Here is a 25,289-nt window from a genome sequence, read left to right on the forward strand (position 1 = left end):
AAACAAATTTATCTTGGCCTCAGGGCACAATGTATGAAGAGTGCCTCCAGATTACTCTCATTTCCCATCTTTCTGAATCATTTTGATAACTAATGCAGGAGAGCTGAGTCTGAGCAACACATATTCCAAGACAATTGCAAGCTCTCAATTCTGAAGATGGTTTGTATTCTCAGGCTACATTGAACGTCCAAGAAAATTACAGTCTCCTTTAGATAAAGGATATTGCATGGTATTGCCTCAAACCCTGGAAATCATTTGTTTGAAAGAAGAATAAGCAACAGGGTGAAAGGATCTTCATTCAGAAGATCACCAAAAAGTTCATAATAATCAAATCAGGACGCAGTGTTTTAAAAAAATACTGTTTGTAGAGATGACATTCCAAGGAAGAGAGCATTCATTCTGTATTTCTAGGTTGCTTTTCAAAAACTGTTGCCAAGGAGATCAATACTATCTAACAACCACACATCGGAATTAATATAATTGTAAAGAAGATAAACCATTAATTAAAGTAACAAGAGCTGCAGAAAATAATCTATCAGGGACTAACTTCCAAAAGCAGAATAGAATAATGATGTGCTCACCTGTTTGGAAATGCAATAAGGGTTTGTGAAAACGGACAGCATATGGAGGACCCGCTACTCTGAACCCTCATTCTTGTGGGGATCAATCTGTCATCCACACGGGACATTTTTCAGCCAGAACCCACCACAACTCAGTTCTGGCACCTCTCAGGTGGGTGCCCTTGCCATTATCAGAGAACAAGGGGGGCATTCACGGTCAGTTCTGGCACCTCTTTTTCTAGAAAAATATCACTGCGTCCACATAATATGGTCCCTGAAGCAGCAGTTATTTAGCAGACCTCAGACTTGGAGGGAACGGGGTTCATACGGAGATCTTTGCATCAAACAGTTAATGTGCTCTTATCTTGGCAGGAAATGGGTAACATTCACCTTAATAAGCCTGGTGACACTTGCAAAATGGTGTGTCGTGAGCCATTCAGACTTCAGAGGCTTAACATATTGCAGACATTGCCCCCCTGCCAGCCAGCCAGCTTTCCCCCCCCACAAGCGATCTACCTCAGTGTCTTGTGTCGAGAATAGCATGTCTGCCTGTAAATCACAGGTGCTGCAATACGTTGTAGTAGTGATGCTGTTCTGAACATCAGTCAGTCCCTTGGTGTTTGACGTTATAGTAATGGAGTTGGCAGAAAGGTGAATGCCTACCACATGTGTGACTTTCATGTCTTCAAAGAGCCTTTAGCCAGCCAGGAATATTATGTTCTCAGTCTCTTGAGGAAAATAAACAAGCCCATGTCACTCACCTCTGGATCTCATCTGTGGGTTTCTTCTTCTTCTGTTGACAAAGCAGATTTGTGTATTAATTGAGGCTCTTAACTCTAACAAGATGCTGAGCTCTGCGGTATCTTTGAAGAACCGTAGGATGGTCTGCGTGGCCATTCTCCCTCTCTTTTTTGTATAGAACTGATGTGTAACAGATGAGTGCAGGTGGAGGAATTCATGCTAGCGTAGCAAGATTTGTAGACAGGTAAGAAATTTCCCCTCTTTCCTGCCATAGGCTTCTTATGTGTGCTCTGCCTAAAACAATCAGTTATTCCTCTTATTGATCATCACATAGCCTCTCTCTCCCTATCTTTACGCAGTGTAATACCTTGTGCACATTATTTTATAATAATAATAATAATTTATTATTTATACCCCACCCATCTGGCTGAGTTTCCCCAGTCACTCGGGGCAGCTTCCAACAAACACCATAAAACATCAAACATTAAAAACTTTCCTAAACAAGGCTGCCTTCAGATGTTTTCTAAGAGTAAAGGTAAAGGGACCCCTGACCTTTAGGTCCAGTTGCGGACGACTCTGGGGTTGCGGCACTCATCTCCCTTTATTGGCCGAGGGAACGGCGTACAGCTTCTGGGTCATGTGGCCAGCATGACTAAGCCACTTCTGGCGAAACCAGAGTAGCGCACGGAAACACTGTTTACCTTCCCTCTGGAGTGGTACCTATTTATCTACTTGCACTTTCGACGTTCTTTCGAACTGCTAGGTTGGCAGGAGCAGGGACCAAATAATGGGAGTTCACCCCGTCGTGGGGATTTGAACCGCCGACCTTCTGATCAGCAAGCCCTAGGCTCTGTGGATTAAGGTAGTTGTTTATTTCCCTGACATCTGATGGGAGGGTGTTCCACAGGGCGGGTGCCACTACCAAGAAGGCCCTTTGCCTGGTTCCCTGTAGCTTCATGTCTCGCAGTGAGGGAACCGCCAGAACGCCCTCAGAGCTGGACCTCAGTGAATGATGGGGTTGAAGACGCTCCTTCAGGTATACTGGGTCAAGACCGTTATAGACTATGGTCAGATCCTGTGCATCATACATGGCATTGCACTTATCCAGAGTTTGAAAAGCAGGGAAAGATCTCTATTCAAGAATTAATGTGAACAGTCTAACTGCACGTGTACATGTCTTTACATGAGCCCCGCATAAGTGCTCTGTGTATTTTAAACATTTGTAACAATGTGGGATCCTTCAAGAAACATTCATGAGGATACATTCTTCCACCTGGAAAAATATACCAATTGCCATGCTAAGTTGTACCACTGAGTTTTTATATGAAAAGAAAGGAGCATTTGTGGAGAATAGTATTGAATGAGATTGTTTTACGTAGGCTATTCTAAAGGTTCAGTGAGGAGCATTTGGTTTCCTTTGGTGTTTACACACGTATGCGTATTTCTTTGTAAAGAGTAGGAAGCCAAATATGGCATTTATTAGGAGCTGGCATATAATTCAGGAACTGGGATATAGTAGGCTTGCAGTGGCGTCAACATTTTATGTATTTTTGTTGTAAAACGGCTTTGATGTATTTTATGAAATAGCAGTGTAGAAATAAATAAATGTGTTGGAGGGGGGTTATTGAGTTGTTTGTTTTTGTTTTGATTATGTATTTTGTGTTTCTTATATTGTGATTTTAGCTTGTGAACCTCCCTGAGACCTGTGGGAATAGGGCGGTATACAAATTCAATTTAACAACAGCAACAATAATTCCTGAAGCAACAGTAATGTTGCTCTGTCATTTTGCTTTCTGGCTCTAGTTGTGACGGTAACTCAGGTTGATTAAAAAGAAACCCTTCGATGAAAGATTTTGGCAGAAAAGCCAAGTGCTCCCCATATTGGTTAAAATAATAATAAACTTAATATTTGACAATTTGCTGCTCTTTAGTGGTGCTCCAAAATCTGGTGGGTTCCCTCTCTTACCCCTTACCCTGTCTCTAGTCATTTGTGTGAATCAGATGTGTTTTATGTGGTGCATTTTGTTTTGGGTCGTTAAATATGAAATTGAAGTAAACGTTGTGATAGAACCTATGTGTGTTTGTAGGGTGCTGTGTTAACGCCAACAATGGACCACACAATGTCCATGCAGCCAGCAAGTATGATGGGCCCCCTGACACAACAGATGAATCACCTTTCTTTGGGCACAACAGGAACGGTAAGCTTAAATAATATGCTTCAAATTCTCTCTCTCTTTTTTACTACTTTCTAGAATCTCAAGGTCGTTTTCCAGTTAATCAATATGTTTATATTTAATACTAGAACATTTCCATAGCTAAAAAACTTGTGTCTTTCTATAGCATTTTTAAAAATAAAATTCTAATTGCAGTATGAGGTCAAATGAAGAGAACAAAGTAAAATTTCTACTTGATGTAACACTGGAGAGCAATGAATAGGAACGTCCATTTTAATAATAAAATTAAAAAACTAGCTGAACCCAATTGGATCCATACTATGTTTCTTTTCTAGAAAAGAAAACATCTCCTCTCCCTATAATTTTCTTGACTAAAATCATTTGCAGACACTGCTATTCCTCCCCCAGGCAAAAACACGCAGAAATCTTTATGATGCTTGGGAATTTTTCAGTATTTGGTTAATAATAATTATTCTAATGTAGAAGTATCCAGTTGAAAGTAATGCAACCATGTGGATTCCCTGAGCGAAGATCATTCCTCCCTGTCTAGTTCTGCTGCTGTGACACTACCTAGGGCTAAGCCATAGTTTAGGTTACGTCCAAATCCAGATTCATGATTTGTCTCATCCCAGACAAACTACAGGTTGTGAACCGAGTATGTTTTTGGTTTACCACTCATGGTTTGTCTGGGGGAGTCAAACCATAAAATTGGGCTTGGACGTAACACTAAACTAAACCTGGATAGTACCATAGCAGAAAAAACAAGAGAGGAACATTCCAGCTACCATATTTGCTTTGGGAATCCAAATTTTTACTTGTTCACGCTAAGTCATGGTTTGGGTTAGTGTTTTTCAGTCGAGAATTAGTAAGTATAATAACCAGAAATGACATGTCCAGTGTAACCACTTTCAGAACTCCCTCTCACATTACCTTACCTTTTGTTACAATTTCATTCTCACTGTGAGGCTTAGGTTGTGTCATGAATTTAGAATACCATGTGCCTTCATTCAAAATATGATACAGTCATGTAGTAAAAAGTATGTTATAGACACACACACACACACACCATCCATAAATTGTTTAAGTAGGTCATAAAAACAATAATCAGTAAGACAACAGCAGAAAACAATAAACAGCAGTGCTAAGACAATTTCCCGCCTTTATTTTACCTCTTTCCAGCCTATAAGATTTGATTCAGAATACTTACTAATGTTTACAGATGAAGATTTTTTTAAAACTAAAAACAAGAATGTCTTTTTTTCTTTATGTGATATATATATGTGTGTGTGTGTGTCAGTCATAAACGTAGTGATTTTCTTGTCTTTTCGAGTCTTTCGTACATGCGTTGTCAGTTCGTTCGTTAACAAGTTCCAGAGTTGTGAGTTCCAGATGAATGAATCTTTATTTGCATCAGCCAACGGCCATAGCAATAAAACAACAATATGATATTCAAAGAATAGAAATAAAAAGTCAATTATATAAAATACCTTTTAGGGTTTTGGTGAGTTCTGGATCACAAACAAGTCTGCATCTTGCAATACATTGCAACCATAAGCCATGTAGCAGTCATCCTAAACCATTTGTAGTAATGCGTGTTATAGGGAGTTCTGAAGGCCACTTCAAAGAGTTCCATATTTATATGTCCATATATGGAAATCCGGACCAAAAGTCTTTTACATATTACATGCAGTGCTTGTTGCATGATGTATATTAACTTCTTTCCGGGATACGCTGCTGTGTAAATTTTTATGATGGCATTAAATTCTAACCCCAAATTCTTTATAGGAATGTCTACTATTTAGAAGTATTAAAATTGTTTCAAGATGTGAAAGAAGCATTCCATTTGTTTAGATAGAAGTGGTAGTTTTAATTTCCTTTAAACGCTTCAAGTCAGCAGAAGTGGGTCTTCAGCATTTCCCCTACTTCTCATTTTGCCTTCACACATTCAGTTTATTGACTTGAGGGACGCTGCAGTGGCTAGTAAGCATTTATAGAGACATTACATTGGAGAACTGAGAATTTATTAAGCGTAGAGCAGGCATAGGCAAACTCGGCCCTCCAGAAAATTTTGGGACTACAACTCTCATCATCCCTGACCACTGGTCCTGTTAGCTAGGGATGATGGGAGTTGTAGGCCAAAAACATCTGGAGAGCCGGGTTTGCCTATGCCTGGCATAGAGGTTGCAGGGTGTGTGTTTTTAATTGCCAACTTATACAATAGTTTTGATTATCGGCTAATATGGTTTTGCCAGTAACTTGAACACAAAAGTGAAGGACAGGAAATGTGTGATGAAAGGAGCCACTCCCCTGTAGTAGTAATAATAACCATAATCATAATTATTTATTTATACCCCGCCCATTTGGCTGGGTTTCCCCAGCCACTCTGGGCAGCTTCCAACAAAAGATTAAAAATACATAAAAACATCAGTCATTAAAAACTTCCCTAAACAGGGCTGCCTTCAGATGTCTTCTAAACGTCAGATAGGTGTTAATTTCTTTGACATCTGCTGGGAGGGCGTTCCACAGGGCGGGCGCCACTACCCTGTGGGTTAAATAGCAGCTTCAGGAGAGGGTGTTTGGTCAAACCCCACAAGTACCTATTAGATTCTTCCTTTTGCCATCCGCTGCTATTCATTCATTCATTCATTCATTCATTTTCAGTCTAGTTTGGTCCACCAACCCTGTGCAGATAAAAGCTTAATTAACATTTGACAGCATGCTCTGTAAGAGTCACTCTTAACTACGGCAGTGCAGAGTGTTTCGCAGGAGTATATCTCCAGCAATATTCTATAGAATTGTAGAGTTGGAAGGGATCCCAGGGGTCACTTCGCCCAACATCCTTGCAAGTCAGGATCTTTTTGCCTAGCGTGCGGCTCGAACCCACACCCCGCGATTAAGAGTATCATGCTCTACCGAATATTTGTGCTTTTGTTGAAATGGTGTTTCTCTCCCCTCTATCTCACCTCAACCTGGGCCTAACAGGAACTGAAAGGTAGATACGCCACCAAATTTTGCCTACAGAAAAATACTCATGTGAATTTTGCGAATCCCAACATGGGTGAATTTCTGTGAACGTTCAGGGAAGTGAAAATGGAACTTTGATTACATTCCTTAGGAGCAGGGGTTGCGCATCTCTACAGCTGCACAGGGCAGTCAATGGTTGCGGCACCAATGTCATGGTTGAGGTGGAACTTAGAGTTGACAGAAGAGAATTTGTTTTATCCTTAGCCAGTTCTAAGGTACTGCTGTCCAGACCTGTGAGTCGCTTTGCCTGTGCTTTCGATTGAGTCTTCACAAAGTGCTCTAAGTGTCATGTAGTACAATTACTTTTAACAAATTCTGTCTACTATAAATCACTACTTTTCAATTAACCTACAGTGAAAGATAACTCACATGCTTACGACAGTTACGTAATTGACATCATGAAAATGACTTAACCCAGTGGTACTCAAACATTTTTCTCCAGGCAACACTTTCAAAATAAAAATTCTTTTGCGCCACACCCAATTTTTAATTGATAAGAAATATACTGAAAAACAAAACGAAATAACTCCTAGCAATGCTTGATTTTGAAGAGATATCTGTCCATATTCTACAAATAAATACTTTTATACTATACTATACTACCTTATGTTACACTACACCACACCACACCACACTACACTGAAATGTTTAAATGTTTCTTTGATTGTCCTTTGATAACTTCTAACTTAACCCATCAACCTCTAAAAGCCTCCTATACTCACTTTTGTTGTGTATACTTTGCCATTTTGAACATTGCATTTAGAGGGGATGGTGTTGGTCACAGATGTTATACTAAATAAACAAATAGCTGTGTTCTGTAGCCATCTTGAACTTTGTTCTTGCCGTTGTTCGCTGACATCTGAAATTTGCATTAGCTGGGCACAGAACCACATACAGTTAAGTCATAAAGCTGTCTTCTGCCATTTATAGCAATGAAATGTTCTATAAATACGTTAGATTGAGACACTCATGTTGCTGCAGTTGCACTCCTCTGTATACCAAAGGAAACCTTTTGAGAATCTGATTTTCACTTAAACTCGGGGTTCTTCCCTTCCATGCCAATGAACCTAGAGCTGAGTCTGCAGCTTAGACTGAGACCTGCTACCAATAAAAAAGCAGCATGGAATAATTCCCAACATCTTAAAATAACCAAACATCTCAGGGAATTTTATGCCCCCCCTTTTAACTATGGACTTCAGGAATAATGTTTCAAGATTTTGACCTACAGGGAGCTTTTTCTAAGCAAAAATGCATTCTCTGTTAATACGTCTGCAAGAAGCTCGCTGACCCTTTCCCTGTGATTATTTTCTCAGCAGGCTGTAGTCTTTATCAATAGTTTGGGATTAATTACTTTGAGCCGGTTTCTATATAATTCAGAAAAGCCCTCCTCTGTTTTGCAGAGCAGAGTCTTTTCGGGGCACTGCAATCCATATGACTCCAGCCAGATGAGGAAAAGAATGTGACTGTAATTATCTCAACAGGATTACATTTTATGGCAGATACAAAGCATGAACAATAAATTTCCACTGTGCTCACACTTCTAATGTTGTCCTTTAAAAAACTGCAAGAGGGTGCTATAAAGGACCATTGGCTACCTTTCAACAAGCTGTTTTCAACAAACAAGCCAGAAAGTAATGAACTATTCTGCGTCATTAGTATCTGCTGCATTCTGTCCCAGATTAATTTAAAAGCTTGCAATATGCAAACTACTTTTATCAAAAGGCATTCATACATTCACTTCCTTTGACAAACCATTTTGTTAATCAGCATAGCATATGTTTCAGCCAAAACTGCCCTCCTCAGGGTTTCCTTGCTAGCAATTTGGCTGGGAGTGTACTAACAAACACGGGGTAGGCTAATGATACAATACAGACTTGTGTTTATCCAAAATGCAGACTTGCAAAGTGTTTTCACGGCCTAATTAATTCTAAAAGACAAATTTCACCTGTGCCACAAAATCTGAGTGCGAGGTTTGCTGTCAGATGTACAAGCTAATACTCGAGTAGGAAAAGTTCACCTCCAGGAACGAAAGCAGGGGGTTGACTCCCCCGTCATGTACTGCCTGCTCTAGAATCAGGTCACGTTGCCATGTTGAATGATGGAGTGTCAACTCCGGTGCAGAGTGTCTCCATCACTGGAACTAATGAAAGGAAGGGGAAGTTTTGTAAATCCACATAATGGTTTCTTTCCAAAGAAATCCCAGATAGTTGGAGGTTTCTTATGGCGCGACGTGGTCCTTTCTTCTTCTTGAGATTGCTGCTGTACTAGGGAACGTGGTTGGAGGAAGCATATTATAGTTGCTAGGTAACTACCTAGCAGACCTTACCCATCAGTGACTAAGATCACAAAAGACACACAAATAAAGATTGACAGCACATTCTCAGCTCCCACAGTTTTGCTCTGTTAGTTCTAAGTCTTGGGATAAGACGCGGGAGTCATTTTGCAACCACAAATGCCGGACTGGAAGAGGCATGAGAATCATGGAGTCCAGTTCTCAAAACGTGGAACTATCGCAGTCCCCTTTTGTGGCCAGCTTTGATGCCTTGCAGGAGGTTGAGTAGGGAAGAAGTGGAATGAGAAGACCTGCCTTCTTAATTGAGCATTGTCTAATATATCTCATTAATTTTTGCATGAAAGAGAAGCTTGTGAAGGATATTGGCATTGTCACAAAGGGGACACACCAACCCCCAATTTCTGCACAAGATTCCAGGGGGTTCCAGGCGCTCACTCATGGTAGTTTTTCTCATGGAGAATCAAGACATGGCAGAGACTGTAGTGACTTTAAGATACCTGGTTTATTCATATATACCAGGCACGTCCACCAGGTAGATCGTGGTGATCTACCGGTAGATCACTGGACGACTGGCAGATCACTGGTAGATCCCCCCAAAGAAGCTCAACAATTTTGGCTCCCCTAAAAAAAGCTCAACAACTTTGACCTGAACCCTGAACCTCCCAAAAGGGGGTGTGGATCACTGCCAGTTTTTAACTCTGTGAGTAGATCGCAGTCTCTTGGGAGTTGGCCACATATACAACCTGATTGTAGGTGGAAGGAGTTGCAGTTCTTACGGCATTGCCTTCTCCAGAGTGCCTCTCCCTGCTTCTCTCGTGGCATCAGCCATCTTGAGTCTAAGGCAGCCAGCCATGCCGCTCTAGATAGCAGCCAAGAGGGTCCCTTCTTCTTCCCAACACACCTCTGCTCCAAGCAGATCCTCCCATCTGCCTCCTAACCCAAGCCTAGTTTTTAGAGGCAACTTTTCCCTGTGAGCACAGCCTGCCCCCTCTCCAGCACCTTGGGAAACTTTGTCTGCCCATGCCCAGGGATTCCTCTTTGATGTGGGTCATCAACACCTTTTGTCATCCCAGGGGAGGCAGTGGCGTGGAAAGGAAGCTTAGCCTGCATTTTCCACTGGCCTGAAATCCTCCATTCAATAATCCAAATATTAGCTGAATACTACCATTTATTAATTTCTGCTATTCACTAATAGACTTGGGCGCCCCAATCTGTAACAGTATTATGATATTATCTCCCTTCTCCTTTTAATTGTGATATTTATGATATTTTCTGTATAAAAACGAACATCAGCACTTTTGTTAAACTTATGCCTTGCCTAGCTAGACTCGTGTGTATCATTCACCCTAAACAATGAAATGCATTCTTGGAGTGGGGTGGAAAGAGAGGGAGAGAAGCATTAGTCTATGTTTAATAATAAAAGGATTCCGAAATTGCTCCATCATCAGGCTGTCACTCATAATGTGTCTTAAACCACCATTGATCTGACATCACTTTTGTGGTTTAATAAAAGTTGTGATTGACAGCTTGAATGGGGGATACAATATAAAACCTCCTTTGAAAAATAAAACCAAATAGCCTGATCACAGTTCTCAGAATCAGTTACTTAGCTTCTTTTACTTCAGAAATAGCATTTCTGAGGCATCAAGAGCAATATTCTGGCATCTCAGCAGAAGCATTTATTTGCTGTATAATATTTCCCCTTTTGTAAAGTTTATTCCTGAAGGAAGCTTTAATGTCAACATGCTGTCACTTCTACTTCCAATGAGTATTGAAGATAACGCCCCCCCCCCCAACATCCTACCATGGTACTGGGAGATATGCAGTCCTGCTGATTATTATCCCCTTTTGAGAAACTGCCACAATAGCCTCTTTTCAATAAGGGAAAAGAGTCCAACAGATTCAAGGCTTCAGACATGTATTTGCAATAGTAATATAACTCTACAAGTCCCAAAACTAACAACAGGTCTCTGAAACAGCTCTTGAGTTGGTCTGGATGTGGTGTGTCTTTATAGTCCAATAAAAAAAGGAAAATTGAGCTAATATATAAATTCGTGTACTCATATTTCCCCCCCCCCCCTCAAGTGAGATTTATGATGAGTTAGAATCACTTTGTAGCTGCTGAGTGCTGAATTTGGGCAAGGTGGGGCGCTCAGGTGAAAACTCCAGTTCGCCCATGAAGATCTTACCATTTGTTTTAAGCAGAACTTTGAAATGAAAATTATTCAAGGCAGGACATCCTTCTAAGTTAACAGCTGAATTTTGTTGGAAACACGAATCTTCAGAAATTACATCTCTTCTCCCTGTACATTTATTTAAAAGAGCATTAGAGCTGGTGGTTGGCACAAATAGCGGGTTTTGGGGGAGGGGTCCATGTCGAACTGTATGAATAGTGGAATACTTTGAAATCCTACCGTTCTATGAAAAAGCCAATTTGCAACACTGCTCTCCTTCATAGGTATTTTTCTACTAAGGACTTTAGCTCAGATTCTTCACAGTCCGTGGACTCAAGCATTTCCAAAGGTTCTTTCACACATTTAAACCTGTGGCAGAGAGTAAAATGGCTTGCGCGACTGCTTTTTGCCAAATGTTTCATCTGGGAGTGGGGGGGAAGAAATGTACATCTCCCCTGTGTGGAGAGGTGCACAAAAATCTTCTTCAGAGACAAGATAGCATGTGGCAAAAAAAATGGAAGCAAGAGTCACTTGAGCATCTGCTTTTTTATTTTATTTTTGGCCATAAGTTTATTGAATCTTCCCTTGTCAAACAGAAGCTTTGGAAATTGTGAGGCATGATGGTGTTAGGGGTCAGTAGCAGTGGAGCTTTCCGTTTTTCCTCCACCCCAGATTCCTCTTCCTAGGGGCATTTTCATTTGATTTGTTATTTATTTGTTCCCATTAATATTGCACTTATATAAGCTATCACCCCCTGGCAAATAGAAGGGGAAGAAATGGAGGCAGTGAGAGATTTTACTTTCTTGGGCTCCATGATCACTGCAGATGGTAACAGCAGCCACAAAATTAAAAGACGCCTGCTTCTTGGGAGAAAAGCAATGACAAACCTAGACAGCATCTTAAAAAGCAGAGATATCACCTTGCCAACAAAGGTCTGTATAGTAAAAGCCATGGTTTTCCCAGTAGTATGGAAGTGAGAGCTGGACCATAAAGAAGGCTGATCGCCGAAGAATTGATGCTTTTGAATTATGGTGCTGGAGGAGACTCTTGAGAGTCCCATGGACTGCAAGAAGATCAAACCTATCCATTCTTAAGGAAATCAGCCCTGAGTGCTCATTGGAAGGACAGATCGTGAAGCTGAGGCTCCAATACTTTGGCCACCTCATGAGAAGAGAAGACTCCCTGGAAAAGACCCTGATGTTGGGAAAGATGGAGGGCACAAGGAGAAGGGGACAACAGAGGATGAGATGGTTGGACAGTGTTCTCGAAGCTACCAGCATGAGTTTGACCAAACTGCGGGAGGCAGTGGAAGACAGAGGTGCCTGGCGTGCTCTGGTCCATGGGGTCACAAAGAGTCGGACACGACTAAACAACTAAACAACAACAAAGCTATCTGGTATGCACTGCAGAGCATCTTCAGGAGAAGAAAAGGCTAGGAAGTAAACCCTACACAAATCTGGAATAGAGTCCCTAAGACGGTTGGATGGTGCCTTGTACACCTCCTTCTGGCAACTCCTGCAGCCAAGCTCGTGCCAAATGTATGGCTCTGCTTTTCTTTGGACCACATCAGCAAGGCCGAGAGGGGGTGGGGGTTGTCGTCTGGGCAGCCCAAGACCTCCATACACACTGCCCAGGCCTGCACCCATGAGAGGTCACTTTGGTGCTGATAACGCAGCAAAAGCAATTCAGGAGGCTGCAGTTACACGTTGCTGGTCCCTGGAGCTACAGCAGGAGGCACTGTGTTTCTCCACCAGATTGATTTCACCCCTGGAGTCTCACAAGACAGGCGGATGCCAACAAAAGTTATCTGAGTAGTTTACAGAGCCTCTTTACTGGTAGATTGATCTATCGTTTATTTTCTGCACTTTCAACATAGATTTGCCTAGCTGGAGTAGCTATACAAATACAGTGTAGTAAATATTTTTTGAAGTGAATGCAAAGTGCATGGCTGACAAAAACAGCAACAGTCCATTCAAATAAATAGTAAAATCAAAATCAAAATCAAAGCAGCTCTAAAAGTCCTAGCTCCACCCCCCCCCCCCCAATATCGATAGCTTTGGGGCTTAGGATGGTGTGTTGCTGCCATGACAAAAGCCCTCAGCTGTGGTAGGGGGAGCGATCGGTGGTGTTTTTTGTGCCAGCAGAAAGCCCCCCCCCCCCATGAGAGAGGGCACCGGAGGCTTTTAATCTGCAGGATCCAAAGGCCCATAGATCCAAAGACCCCAAAAGGGAAATGAAAAACTGTTTCTTTTTTTCAACCCCGCCTCACAGAAGCCAGCCAGGCCTTACAGGGGACAGCGAATCTGCAAGCAGGAGATAGAACCAAATCCGAAATAGTTTAGTAAACGGCACTAATCCACTTTTAAATTATTTAATTTCAATGCTTCATGCCATTTGTCAGTTTGGGAGTGTAATGAGGAGGAAAACGGCTGAAACAGGAGGTTTTCAGGTGCCATTTGTGTGTAAGGCCCAGCAGCACCAAGGTGCTCATGCTTACAGGAGTACATCCCTTTTAGATAAACTATTTAATTCCCCCATCCCCTTTTTAATATATCAATCATGTCACCGAGATTTTTCTCTTTGTTTCCTGCAAAATGCTCTCTCTGTTTTCCCGACTTACAATGTCATTGGCAATACCTCCATGGAATAACAAACTAGTTATACCAGGACACATTTTCTTATCTCTTACTCTGTTAGCTTCTGCTGTTGCCCCAAATTTGATAACATCTCAAGCGGCACAGCAAACTTGTTACATAAACCGTATCTAATATTTTCTTTGGATCACCCACGGCCACTGGTGGTTTACAGTGTCACCAAAAGCCCTCTGTGGACTACCTGCTTTGTTAGATCTGTTCCTTATCTGCAGTTGGCTTTCTGCATGCTTTGATAATTCACGGTTTATGACATCAACTAAATCCCATAATGCTTACCAAAGTTCTTTTTAAAATGAAAATATAGCTCCTATTATTCTAAGTGTGTACAGTGTGGCCCCTAGAGATGTTACAGCTGCACATTTTTAACAGCTCTCTCATCAGGTCTAAATCTGGAAGCTCTCTTACCTTCTTTTTTGATCATCTATTATGTGAGGTAAAATTGCAATGTCCGTCTACCTAACATCCCTCCATTACAAGCCAAGATGTGGCATAAAGTCCTTGAAGATCTAGGCATAAAAGGCTTCTGGAACAAGAGAAGATTAGAAGCGATGAAATACCTGATCACCCTGGTATTCAGATGTTTTGTCTTTCCTATACAGTGGTACCCAAACTTAATCCATTCCAGAAGTCTGTTCCAAAAGCCAAAGCGTTCCAAAACCAAGGCGCACTTTCCCATAGAAAGTAATGCAAAATGGATTAATCTGTTCCAGACTTTTAAAAACAACCCCTAAAACAGCAATTTAACATGAATTTTACTATCTAATGAGACCATTGATCCATAAAATGAAAGCAATAAATAATGTACTGCAGTCACACAATCAATCAATCAATCAGTCAGCTGAACTGGGTTCCACACAGTCACAAAAACGAAACAAAAAAGCCGCAAAAACAAAAATGCAAAATAAATATCAAAAACTGACAGAACCTCAGCGTAAAACTCAAAATGAAAATGTGGAACTCAAAACAGAGCACGTTCAGCTTTCGAAAAACGTTCTCAAACCGGAACACTTACTTCCAGGTTTGCAGTGTTTGGGTTCCAAGTTGTTTGAGTACCAAGGCATTTGAGAAGTAAGGTAAAACTGTATTGAGAAATAGAAATCAATTGCAACTAGCAAGAAAACAAAAGAGTAATGCTGCCCCTTAAGCAAAAAACAAAGAAACCACCTCCACACAGCTGGGAACCCTCCACTATCAGGGTTCCTGATCAAAATGTGCCTTCTAAGCATTTTCAGCTAAGGAAGGGCTATGGCTCAGTGGTAGAGCATCAGCTTTTCATGGAGAAGGAGAGACCCCCTGTCTGAAACCTTGGGCGATGATGATGAGGATTTCATTCATTCATCCATTCATTCCCCACCCATCTGGTTAGATTTTCCCAGCCACTCTGGGCGGCTCCCAGCAGAATATTAATAATAAAAAAAAAGCAATAAAACATCAAACATTTAAAACTTCCCTAAAGAGGGCTGCCTTCAGATGTCTTCTCAAAGTCAGATAGTTGTTTATGTCCTTGACATCTGATGGGAGGGCGTTCCACAGGGCGGGCACCACTACTGAGAAGGTCCTCTGCCTAGTTCCCTGTAGCTTCACTTCACACAGTCAGGGAACCGCCAGAAGGCCCTCAGAGCTGGACCTCAGAGGGGTAGAGACGCTCCTTCAGATATACTGGGCTGAGGCCATTTAGGGACAGCTGTTGTAATGTTGTAATTCCCTGTTCATAATGTCTGAAGGGGGCTTTGGATACAGATACAGATACAGAATGTGTCCTTGTTCCACTCTGTTTAAGGTGCAGCAGTCTATACATCACCTCGTCGTGATGCCAAAGTTCATAATTTCTTAGGTTGCACTATGAATTTGTCCAGTTTGTAGCACTCAGAGGTATTACGTACAGTTTCCCCTGTGAAATTCTTCATCGGTTCAGGATGAAAAATGAGATTTTGAACATGCCTTGTCAGCGGCGTCTCACCGTAATTACTTTTGTCAAAATGTTGGACGTTAAACATAGCTTAGCGAGAGCTGTGCTGTGCAAAAGTTCTTAATGGCTGATTTTAAGACTCAAGGGAATCATATGGTTCCTGAACTATTGGTGCAGTGGGTTCCTGTGCCTTGGGAGCAAGTGAATTGTGCTTTTTCAGACTGTAGCCAAGGTTTGTTCTGGACTACAGAATGTGGTTAAAGAGGAGGAAGTTTAACTACAGTCTTGGGTTCAGATGACATATTAAGCCATGCTGTACGTGAGAGAGGGAATGTGTGTACAGTCGTACCTTGGATCCCAAATGCCTTGGTACTCAGACGTTTTGGCTCTGGAACGCCGCAACCCCGGAAGTGATTGTTCTGGTTTGCGAACATTCTTTGGAACCCGAACTTCCAATGTGGCTTCCTGCAGCCAATCAGAAGCTGCGCTTTGGTTTCTGAATGTTTTGGAAGTCAAACAGACTTCCAGAACGGATTCCGTTCAACATCCAAGGTACGACTGTATTATTATTATTATTATTATTATTATTATTATTATTAGACTTTATATACCACCCTATACTCGGAGGTCTCACGGCGGTTCACGGAAAATAAGAACAATAATCCAATAACAGCCCCCCCCCCCAGAGTCACATTTTAAAAGGATATAGGATGCCAATCAGGTCAAGACACAATATATATGCCAAGACAATGCCCAAAGGGACAGTGCTGTCAAATGAGGCCCCCGGGGGCCCACCCTAAGGCTAGTTGGAACACACAATGATTGAAAGAGCATGCTACCTAACGTGACTGTAAAAATCAAACTTGCTCTAAGAGCACGATTATAGCTAAAAAATTTTTTAAAAACCTGGGGCTTCACTTTCTTCTTGCCTTCCATTTTTGGGCGTGAAGCCTCTTTTACTCTCCCTCGCTTTCCTTACTGATATAATGATATATTAAACAAGTGCTTTTTATGAATATCCAATATGCCAGAGTTAAAATAAGTGTAGTAGAAACAGCTTTTTGTGCACAGAATTTAAAATGAGGATAAACATGAGGATAAAAACAAGCTAGCTAGCCCCTTCCCCTGGTTTTGTTTTGTTTTAAAATGGTAATAATAGAATTTGTGACAAACAGTTCCAACAGGTAGCGTATAATTTTACAAAAGGGAATAGTTCCTAACGCTTTACAACATAGATTGCCAATCCCCTGTGGCTGGAGTGATTGGGCATCTTTGATGAGAAGTGAGTAAATAATTCATTCCATTATGTTAATCTCTCCCCCCCCCCCATCAAGAACATTGCAGGGGGGAAATGTGCACTTGGTAAGACTCTTCTAAAAATGGATTAAAGTGAGAGCTAGGTATTCTATAATTGGAAGCCAAAAGGAAGCATTCTGCTCTCTGTAGCCCCCCACAAAGGGAAATTCTGTGGTTGGAATAAATCAAATCCCAGGTTTCCATATTTTTGTCTGTGTTGTGTAATTGATCCTGCTCTAGCTTGTCATGGGGAGGGGATATGTGTTGTTGCAGAGAACTGGAGCTCCACCCTCTCTGAACATTCAAAGCCCTAGGTTTTGTAGTAAAATATCCCCCAGCTGAATTGGATCGACTCTGCAAATCAGCCAGCTAGCGCAAATGTTTGCCTTCGTGAGCTCAGCCTTTGCTTTCTAAGAATTTTCTCTAATATTTGCCTCAGCTGAGCGTTTATATGGGCAAACAAAAGACTCCCAGCAAGTTCGTCACAGAGAACATAACGTAAAAGAGGCGCTAAGAGAGACGAAATCAATTCACTTTCTCATTCCAGCGAACGTTCGTTGGATGAGGAGAGTGGAGGGTGGCCATTCATGACTCAATTCCAATAGATATGTAGCTTTTCCCAGGAACTTCTCAGTGGGACTTCCTAGCTCCTATGTTTGTTATGAATAGTCTTCATTTATTGGACCAGAGGAAATTCCAAGGAGTAGGGAGGTTCAGGTTCTCCTCCAAAATATTTCCTATTACCTCAGCTTTCGGTCACAGAATATTGTGTATAGCAGAATTGTTGATCTTTTCAGAATTGTCTTTGCCTCCCATTCACTGTCCCCAATGATTCTTTCCAGAGTTGCCCTGCAGTGGGTTGAAGTGATGCTGTGTTTGTGTAGACACTTCCTTAATGTAGGGGAGAAGCTGGCTTTAGAGAAGCCCTAGTTTGATTGTTCTCACCTGCCATTTAGCAGCTGGCTCCAGAGTGGGTTATAACAATCTAAAATTTAACATAATAGCTAAATCAAAACGTAGCCATAGGAATAGGGTGGGCTGTGATAAAATATTTACTTTCATCAAGTTATATTTAACAGAAATTAAGATACACAGAGAACTTAAATAGCTACTAGTGGTTCATAATCAAACCATTAATGGTAAATATGAAAGTTGTGTTAACATTGTTATTTGTGGTAGTGATAGGACAGCAACTGTCTCTTTTATTTTCTTTCTTGACAGTCTTATTTTCCTAGCCTTCTTTCCCGTGATCTTTTTCAGTTAACAAAAAGTTTCAGTCCTGAGGCCAGGATGAGTGATAAGCAGCTGCTGTCTCAGTTTGTACAATTATAATTCCTCTTTGGGTTGGTTGACTCACACCTCCAGAGGCAGAATTCTTCACCTTCTGAAATCAGCCTGTAATTGAGAGAACTGCTGAGTCTCTTTTTTCATCTCTGAAAATACTCTCTCCTCATACCTTTAAAACATTAGCGTTATTGATTTTGAAGTTCAACACGGTTTAGGTATATATGATGACATAATAAGCCTAGAACAATGAAAGCTAGTCTTTGTAATGGGAATCCTTGCGGGGGAAGTACTTTTTATTTTGTTTTAATCCTACTTTTCAGAGAGAAAAACCCGTTACATGGGCGGCTGGCAAATGGCAGGCTTGCATTTGCAAATGATTTGCCTGCGTCAAGAGGTTGTAACTGCTCTTGTTTGAAAACAGCTTTAATATGGATGGGGAAGATTTTGCCAATAAACACCGGTTGGTATAGGAGAAAGATGCTTGAGCTTTTCTGTCAGTTGCAGTGCCATATGGCTAACATGCCAAACCCTAGGAGTGAATGAGAGGGATGGGAAGCTAAGAAACAATCAGATCCCGCAGGAGCCTTGTGGAACGTGTATCCCTCCACAAGCCTGTCTTGAGAACAGAACATCATGTACTACTTGCTTGAGCATGTGTGGAGCATAGACACAGAGCGGGGATTCTTGAATGTTGATGAACAGCTTTCGAAAGACTAGGACAAGGGTAGGAACTGGATCTGGCTGGCAGGCCAGAACCTTATCTGTCCCTCACCCTGTGGGCTGTGTTTGTCAGGTGGGCATGCACAGAGCTTTGCAGGTGCCACTGATCAGCTGGTGGGTGGTGCAAGCCACATCTTTACCTGCCCTTAGTCATATATGTGAATTATACTTTAGAGAAAGGGTGAATACAGGGAGGGTATGATAGAGCTTTGTTGAAGTATGCATGGTGTGCAAAAAGTAGATAAAGAGTTTCTCTTCTCTCAACAATAAGTCTGGAGCACGTCTCAGGTTAACTAAGAAAATTTAGCTGTGTGCTGGTTCTGCACGATTTGTCAGCGTTGCTGGTGTGTAGACACTGAGCAGCCGATCAAGCCCACCCACCCCCAGCTCCCATTTTGCAGTGCATATCCTATGGTGGGCTCAGGCTCTGCCTTGAAATTTATTCAGACGGTTCTCTAAACTCCATCATTTCGAAACCATTTTCAGTCTCCAAAAGATCCTGCATAGTGGCAAAGATTATAGTTGGAGGTGGTAAAGATGGAAAAGCTCTGCTGGATCATCCATTCTGTCTGCCTGCATATCTGTCTGCCTGCATTGTCTGAAGTGCTCTCTGTGGTACTATTTCCCCTCTTGGTTATCCTGGAAGATTAACCGATCAGTGGGCCACAGAATCTTCCTCTATGTCAGCTGAAGCCTTTTATGCAGGTTCAGAAAGACAGAGAGACCACAGAACCATTTCTTGTTGTGTTTTACGTGGTGTTTTAAGCTGTTTGGTTGTTCCCCATGCTAAGACTTAGTCAAACCTTCCTAATTCAAAGCAAATTTCTTCATGAAAGCCCCATCTTCTTTATAGACTTGAAAACAAGAGTCTCACAGATCCATCTTCAATTATATAGAATTATTTAGAATTTCTGGCAGACATCACTATTACATATGCTCTGGAAGAAAGGTGTCACCAAGCTTTAAAATATGACAATTGTTACTTTCATTTTTCATTCTGTTAATTACATTCCCCCCAAATAATAGCCTTGATCATCATACCAATATAATTTTAGCTGATGCCCACGAGTCACCTTTCAAATGCATTTTCTTTTTCCATCCTCCCAACATTTTTCATCAGTATTATTCACAGAATGAGAATATGATTCCCCCCCCCTTTTGTCAGCCTCTCCGCTGATTGATTGGATATGCTACATATTTCCTTTATGTACGTCCTCATAATGTACACATCACATTTCTTCCCAGTAAGATCTTAATCAGAACAGGTAATGGCCTTCAGCTTTCTCATTAGCAAAATGGAAAGGCACCATAACAAATCCACTAGAAATAAGCCCTTTTAATAAAAACTCGCAGAAAAAAGAAACTGCAATATGCCAGCCAACATGGAATCAGTTTACTTTAAATGATTTCCGATTAAATAAGCGATGGGGGAGCATAGGAGAAAGACTGCCACCCATTGTACATACTGAGCAAACATTTTCAGACTTAAGTCATCACAGTTACCTGACAGGTATATAATTTGCTCTTCAGTGGCTGCAACCCAGTGCACACTTACTTGAGAGTAATCTCCTTTGAACATAATAGCACTTGTTGAGTTAACATACATAGGATTGCTGTATTAATGGCCTTAGGGAGAATTATGTGACATAAGACACATTCAGAAGGGGGGGAGGGGGGATGTATGAATCTTGAAACCATTTCTTTTTCATCATTACATCTTGCTGTTTTCTGTCTCTTCTTTCCTGCAACCTTTCCTCCCTCTTTGCTTTGCTCCGAATATATTTCTATACTGAATGAAACTTTAACCAGAGCAGCCATTGCTCACTTCCTTTTCCATCAAGCATTTACCAGAAGTTGTGTGTCTCTTTCAGTCTGTCTGAAATTATTTACGATCAGCGCACTGAAATTTCAATGTGGAGACAAGACTTGATTAATTCCTTTCCCATAGAAGTGGATTGCTTTCTTTCCCACAGTGCTGATTTCATTAAATGCTTCTTTACATTAAAATTCCCAGCATTGATGTTTGCCTTTAGATTGAGGAGGGCAGTAGAAGGGGCCGATGCAGTCAGCTGCATTAAATGGCTGTCTTTATGAGCTGGCTAGGTGGGCAGATTGGTGCTGAAACTTTTTCCCAGATAAAATGTTGGTTTTGTAGGGAAATACTTCAGTGGCATTCTATTCCCTCCTACTCCCAAATACGTTGAGGCCCCCCCCCCAAGTGGGATTGATTGCACTCCAAAGGGCCACCTGAACAAGGAAACACGCACATATCCATATCATAGCTGCCAACTTTCAGACTTGAAAATAAGGGATCAGCAGCCTCACCTGTCCCGAGGACAGTCTACGAGATATCTAACAATCCGGGATAGCAGTGGGAAGCAGCGGGAAACGGCGCTGGAATAAGGGAATTTCCCGCAAAAAAAGGAAGGTTGACAGCTATGATCTGTATGTGTTAGTGCAATCAGAGTGGCTGGGGAAACCTATCCAGATGGATGGGGTATAAATAAATTATTATTATTATTATTATTATTATTATTATTATTATTATTATTATCAGATTTGCAAGGAAAGATGCATAAGGAAACAATTAACCATGAAACTGCCCCACTCTGGGGCTCTGTGTCTTCAGACACTGATTTTTCTCACACTTGTGGTCTGCGTGAGGATAAAAGTTACTCTGGGTGTGCAGAAATTGTGTCTACATGTAAATTAGATTCTCTGTGGAGCATTAATTAAAATGCTGAGGATTAATCGCAGTTCTTTGTGGTGGTTACTTCTGCTGCTTCTTTCACAACAAGCACACCAACTTCTGCTCGCCCTTTCATTAAAAAAAGCACATTTTTATTTGATTAGTTACAGTGCCAAATACATATCCATAAAATGAGATTTCTCTGAATCTCGCGACTCCCCCCCCCCCATCCCCTCCATGGGTCCTATGGTCAACATTTCCAACTGCCTGTTATTTCATAGTCTATGCTTTGTATCTATCCAGATTGTCCATAATATCTGTTACATTACAAGTGGGATTAAAATCCTGCTAATGTTTTCATCTGCTTACAGTGGTCTCCTAAATAAATTATGAACTTTCCCCATTCTTTCTTCTGCTCGCCCTTTCAAAAGCAATTTGTAACCTAATTCCAGAAAACAAATACTGAGCATATAAAGCTATAACAGATAAAGTGTTCTGGGGCAATGGCTTGATGCAATTTAAAAGTGTTTGTATGCTAGTGATGAAACACCTGGATTCTGCAAAGTGGTGCTCAGCACTAAGACAGCATAGTGCATACCTCCAATAGAGACAATTCACTGGTCGGAGTTTCCACTTCCAGGCCATCAGCTGGGAAAGCACTCAATCTTATGGCACTCAACTTTTTTCTGACTAAGCACTCAACAGATTGGGCTGGAAGGTTGCTTCCAGCTGGGAGGATGCACTGAGTGTTGTGGAATTTGCTGGTCTTTGTGGCACAGCAGGATTTAATGGGAGGAGCACAGTCTAAACGAGAAATGTTGTCCAATACAACATTTTGTACCCCTTTGCAGGCCTTTCTCCTGCCTTAGATAAAATGTGAGTGAGCAAAACAGGAGATGATATAAACCCTCAGTAAATTCACAGGTGTGCTTCCCTTCCTGATTTCAAATTTTATTTTAACCTGCAGAGCAGGTGTGGTGTCATAGGTAGAGTATTGCACTATGGCCTAGGAGACCAGGGTTCAAATCCCCACTCACTATAAAGCTTACTGGGTGTCCTTGAGCCAGTCTCTGTCTCTTAGCCTAATCTACTTTGCAGGGCTGTTGTGATGACAAAATGGGGGGCAGATGGGGGGGAGAGAGAATGTACACTACTCTGAGCTCCTTGGAGGAAAAGGTGGTATTTAAAATATAATAAATCAATGAAGCACATACTTGTGACAAAGTATAATGGGCAAGCACCATTAGTTAAGTAAGGCTAATTCCCAGTAATCTTCCCAATATATACAGTGATACCTCGGGTTACATACACTTCAGGTTACATACGCTTCAGGTTACAGACTCTGCTAACCCAGAAATAATACCTTGGGTTAAGAACTTTGCTTCAGGATGAGAACAGAAATCGTGCTCCGACGGTGCAGCGGCAGCAGCAGGAGGCCCCATTAGCTAAAGTGGTGCTTCAGGTTAAGAACAGTTTCAGGTTAAGAACAGACCTCCGGAACGAATTAAGTACTTAACCCAAGGTACCACTGTACAGAGTTTCTAGAACCAAGAATGTAGGTCTGCATCTTACATTATATTTCAAGTCCTGGGTGTTTTCATTCTTGCCATTCCTGAATCTGCCCATAGGAGTAAAGGTAAAGGTACCCCTGCCCGTACGGGCCAGTCGTGTCCGACTCTAGGGTTGTGCGCCCATCGGACTTAAGAGGCCGGGGGCCAGCGCTGTCCGGAGACACTTCCGGGTCACGTGGCCAGCGTGACAAGCTGCAACTGGCGAGCCAGCGCAGCACATGGAAACGCCGTTTACCTTCCCGCTATAACGCGGTCCCTATTTATCTACTTGCACCCGGGGGGTGCTTTCGAACTGCTAGGTTGGCAGGAGCTGGGACCGAGCAACGGGAGCGCACCCCACCACGGGGATTCGAACTGCCGACCTGACGATCGGCAAGTCCTAGGCGCTGAGGTTTTACCCACAGTGCCACCCGCGTCCCTGCCCATAGGAGTAGGGTGGGGTAATTGTGTGAGAACTACAGTACCCCCCTCAGGGAGAAAGGCTGAATATTTTCCTTGGCAAAAACAGATGTGTCTTGTAATGTAGCTAGAGTGTCACCCTGTGGGATTCAAGTAGAACATCTTCATGTACTAGTTTGCATGAGAGCTCCATTACTTGGGGCATGTAGAAATATATTTGGTGTCAGAATGGATAGGATGACCTCTAAGGTTCTGTGGTGTGAGCTGTCCCCAGAACCGTGGCCACCATATCTGATGCTGAATTCTGCGTTACCCAATTGACTAGGATTATTATGATGCAGGTGGCGCTGTGGGTTAAACCACAGAGCCTAGGACTTGCTGATCAGAAGGTCGGCGGTTCGAATCCCCGCGATGGGGTGAGCTCCCGTTGCTCAGTCCCTGCTCCTGCCAACCTAGCAGTTCGAAAGCACGTCAAAGTGCAAGCAGATAAATAGGTACCACTGCGGTGGGAAGGTAAACGGCGTTTCCATGCGCTGTTCTGGTTCGCCAGAAGCGGCTTAGTCATGCTGGCCACATGACCCGGAAGCTGTACGCCGGCTCCCTCGGCCAATAAAGCGAGATGAGTGCCACAACCCCAGAGTTGGTCACGACTGGACCTAATGGTCAGGGGTCCCTTTACCTTTACCTTTTATGCCAAATTCCTCTACAATATATAGTGCCTGAGCAACAGGAGATAGGGAGCAGTGGCTGCAAATCCCACAAAACAATGGGCAGCACCTCCTTGGAAGAGGCACCTGTTGTTGCTATGAAAATTGCACCACGTGAAAATTCAGGGCAGCAGCATCGTGTTTCTGAACAATTTGCACCACCTGCCCCCCACAGTGTGCACTAAATGAAAGTAGGAATGGGTCTTATCTGGCCCATTGCTGCTTCTTACTTCAGCTCTTCTGATGGCTGACACTAACGCTGGGTAACTTTGAGATTTCTCCAGGTCCGTCATGAAAAGGGCCACCTCCCAGACCAGCACAATCCTTCCTTGACCCTTAGGCTGCACCATGACAGCAAGAGCCACTCCCCTTGCAGACAGAACTTCCATCAAAATCAGGATATTATTGCCTGCATGGATTTCAGTATCAAAATATTCGTGTTTTCTTTGCTTCCCTCCACTGCGACTCTTTTTCTACCTCATGGTGTTATGTTGGTGTAGGTGCAAGAATTCAAGGCTCATTTGAAAAGAGATGTTTTAAGGCACGTTTTGTAAAAAAGGTGTTTAGTTTTTCCTATTTCAGCAGGTAAATATGGTCCGTATTTTAATCATTTTAAGACCCATCAAGCCACATTTAGGGAACATTTGGATATTCTGTGCCTCTCTGAAGATAACAGGTGTTGGAGGTGTCTTGCTGACGTGGATGAGTGTTTTTGTCAGTGAGCGAGAGAGTGGCAAAACAAAGCAATGTGACAACTTAATATTGATAGGACATTGAAGGATTTGAGTAATTTGTTGCCTTCAGCCAAATTCCTCTACAAGCAATACAGGAAGGGAATAATGCTGTAAGAGTGTCAGAAAAACACTCATAATTAAGGATGTATCTATAGCACTTGAGGGCAAGAGCTTTTCAGGAGGATTTCTAATGTTGATAGCTAAGACGACTTCCTGGAAATTAAAAACAATTCATGCGTGGAAGGAAATCAAGTTAGCGGTCTCAGCTATAGAAGGGGAAGCTCTGAGACATCTGTTCCTTTTCTTTCTTTGGCGTTCCCTGCTATTTCCCCCCCCCCCTTTCTTTCCAGGTCTCTA

The 25,289-nt window shown here is 42.0% G+C and overlaps 1 protein-coding gene across 9 annotated transcripts in view; it reads left to right on the forward strand.

Moving 5' to 3' along the window:
- Window positions 1-25,289, forward strand: part of RBMS3 (RNA binding motif single stranded interacting protein 3) — a gene marked incomplete at its 3' end in the record, with an annotated part of 764,091 nt that overhangs the window by 723,237 nt on the left and 15,565 nt on the right. For 8 of the 9 annotated variants that reach the window (XM_080974854.1, XM_080974853.1, XM_080974852.1 and 5 more), the window contains one exon: window positions 3,389-3,499. In XM_080974854.1, the coding sequence (XP_080830980.1) occupies window positions 3,389-3,499 (111 nt within the window). Of the gene's footprint in view, window positions 1-3,388; window positions 3,500-7,899; window positions 7,978-25,289 lie in introns of those variants that run through there. The other variant, XM_080974855.1, reaches the window with a different exon arrangement.

Source organism: Podarcis pityusensis (assembly GCF_964106645.2).
Source record: "Podarcis pityusensis genome assembly, chromosome: 12".
Lineage (NCBI taxonomy): Eukaryota > Metazoa > Chordata > Lepidosauria > Squamata > Lacertidae > Podarcis > Podarcis pityusensis.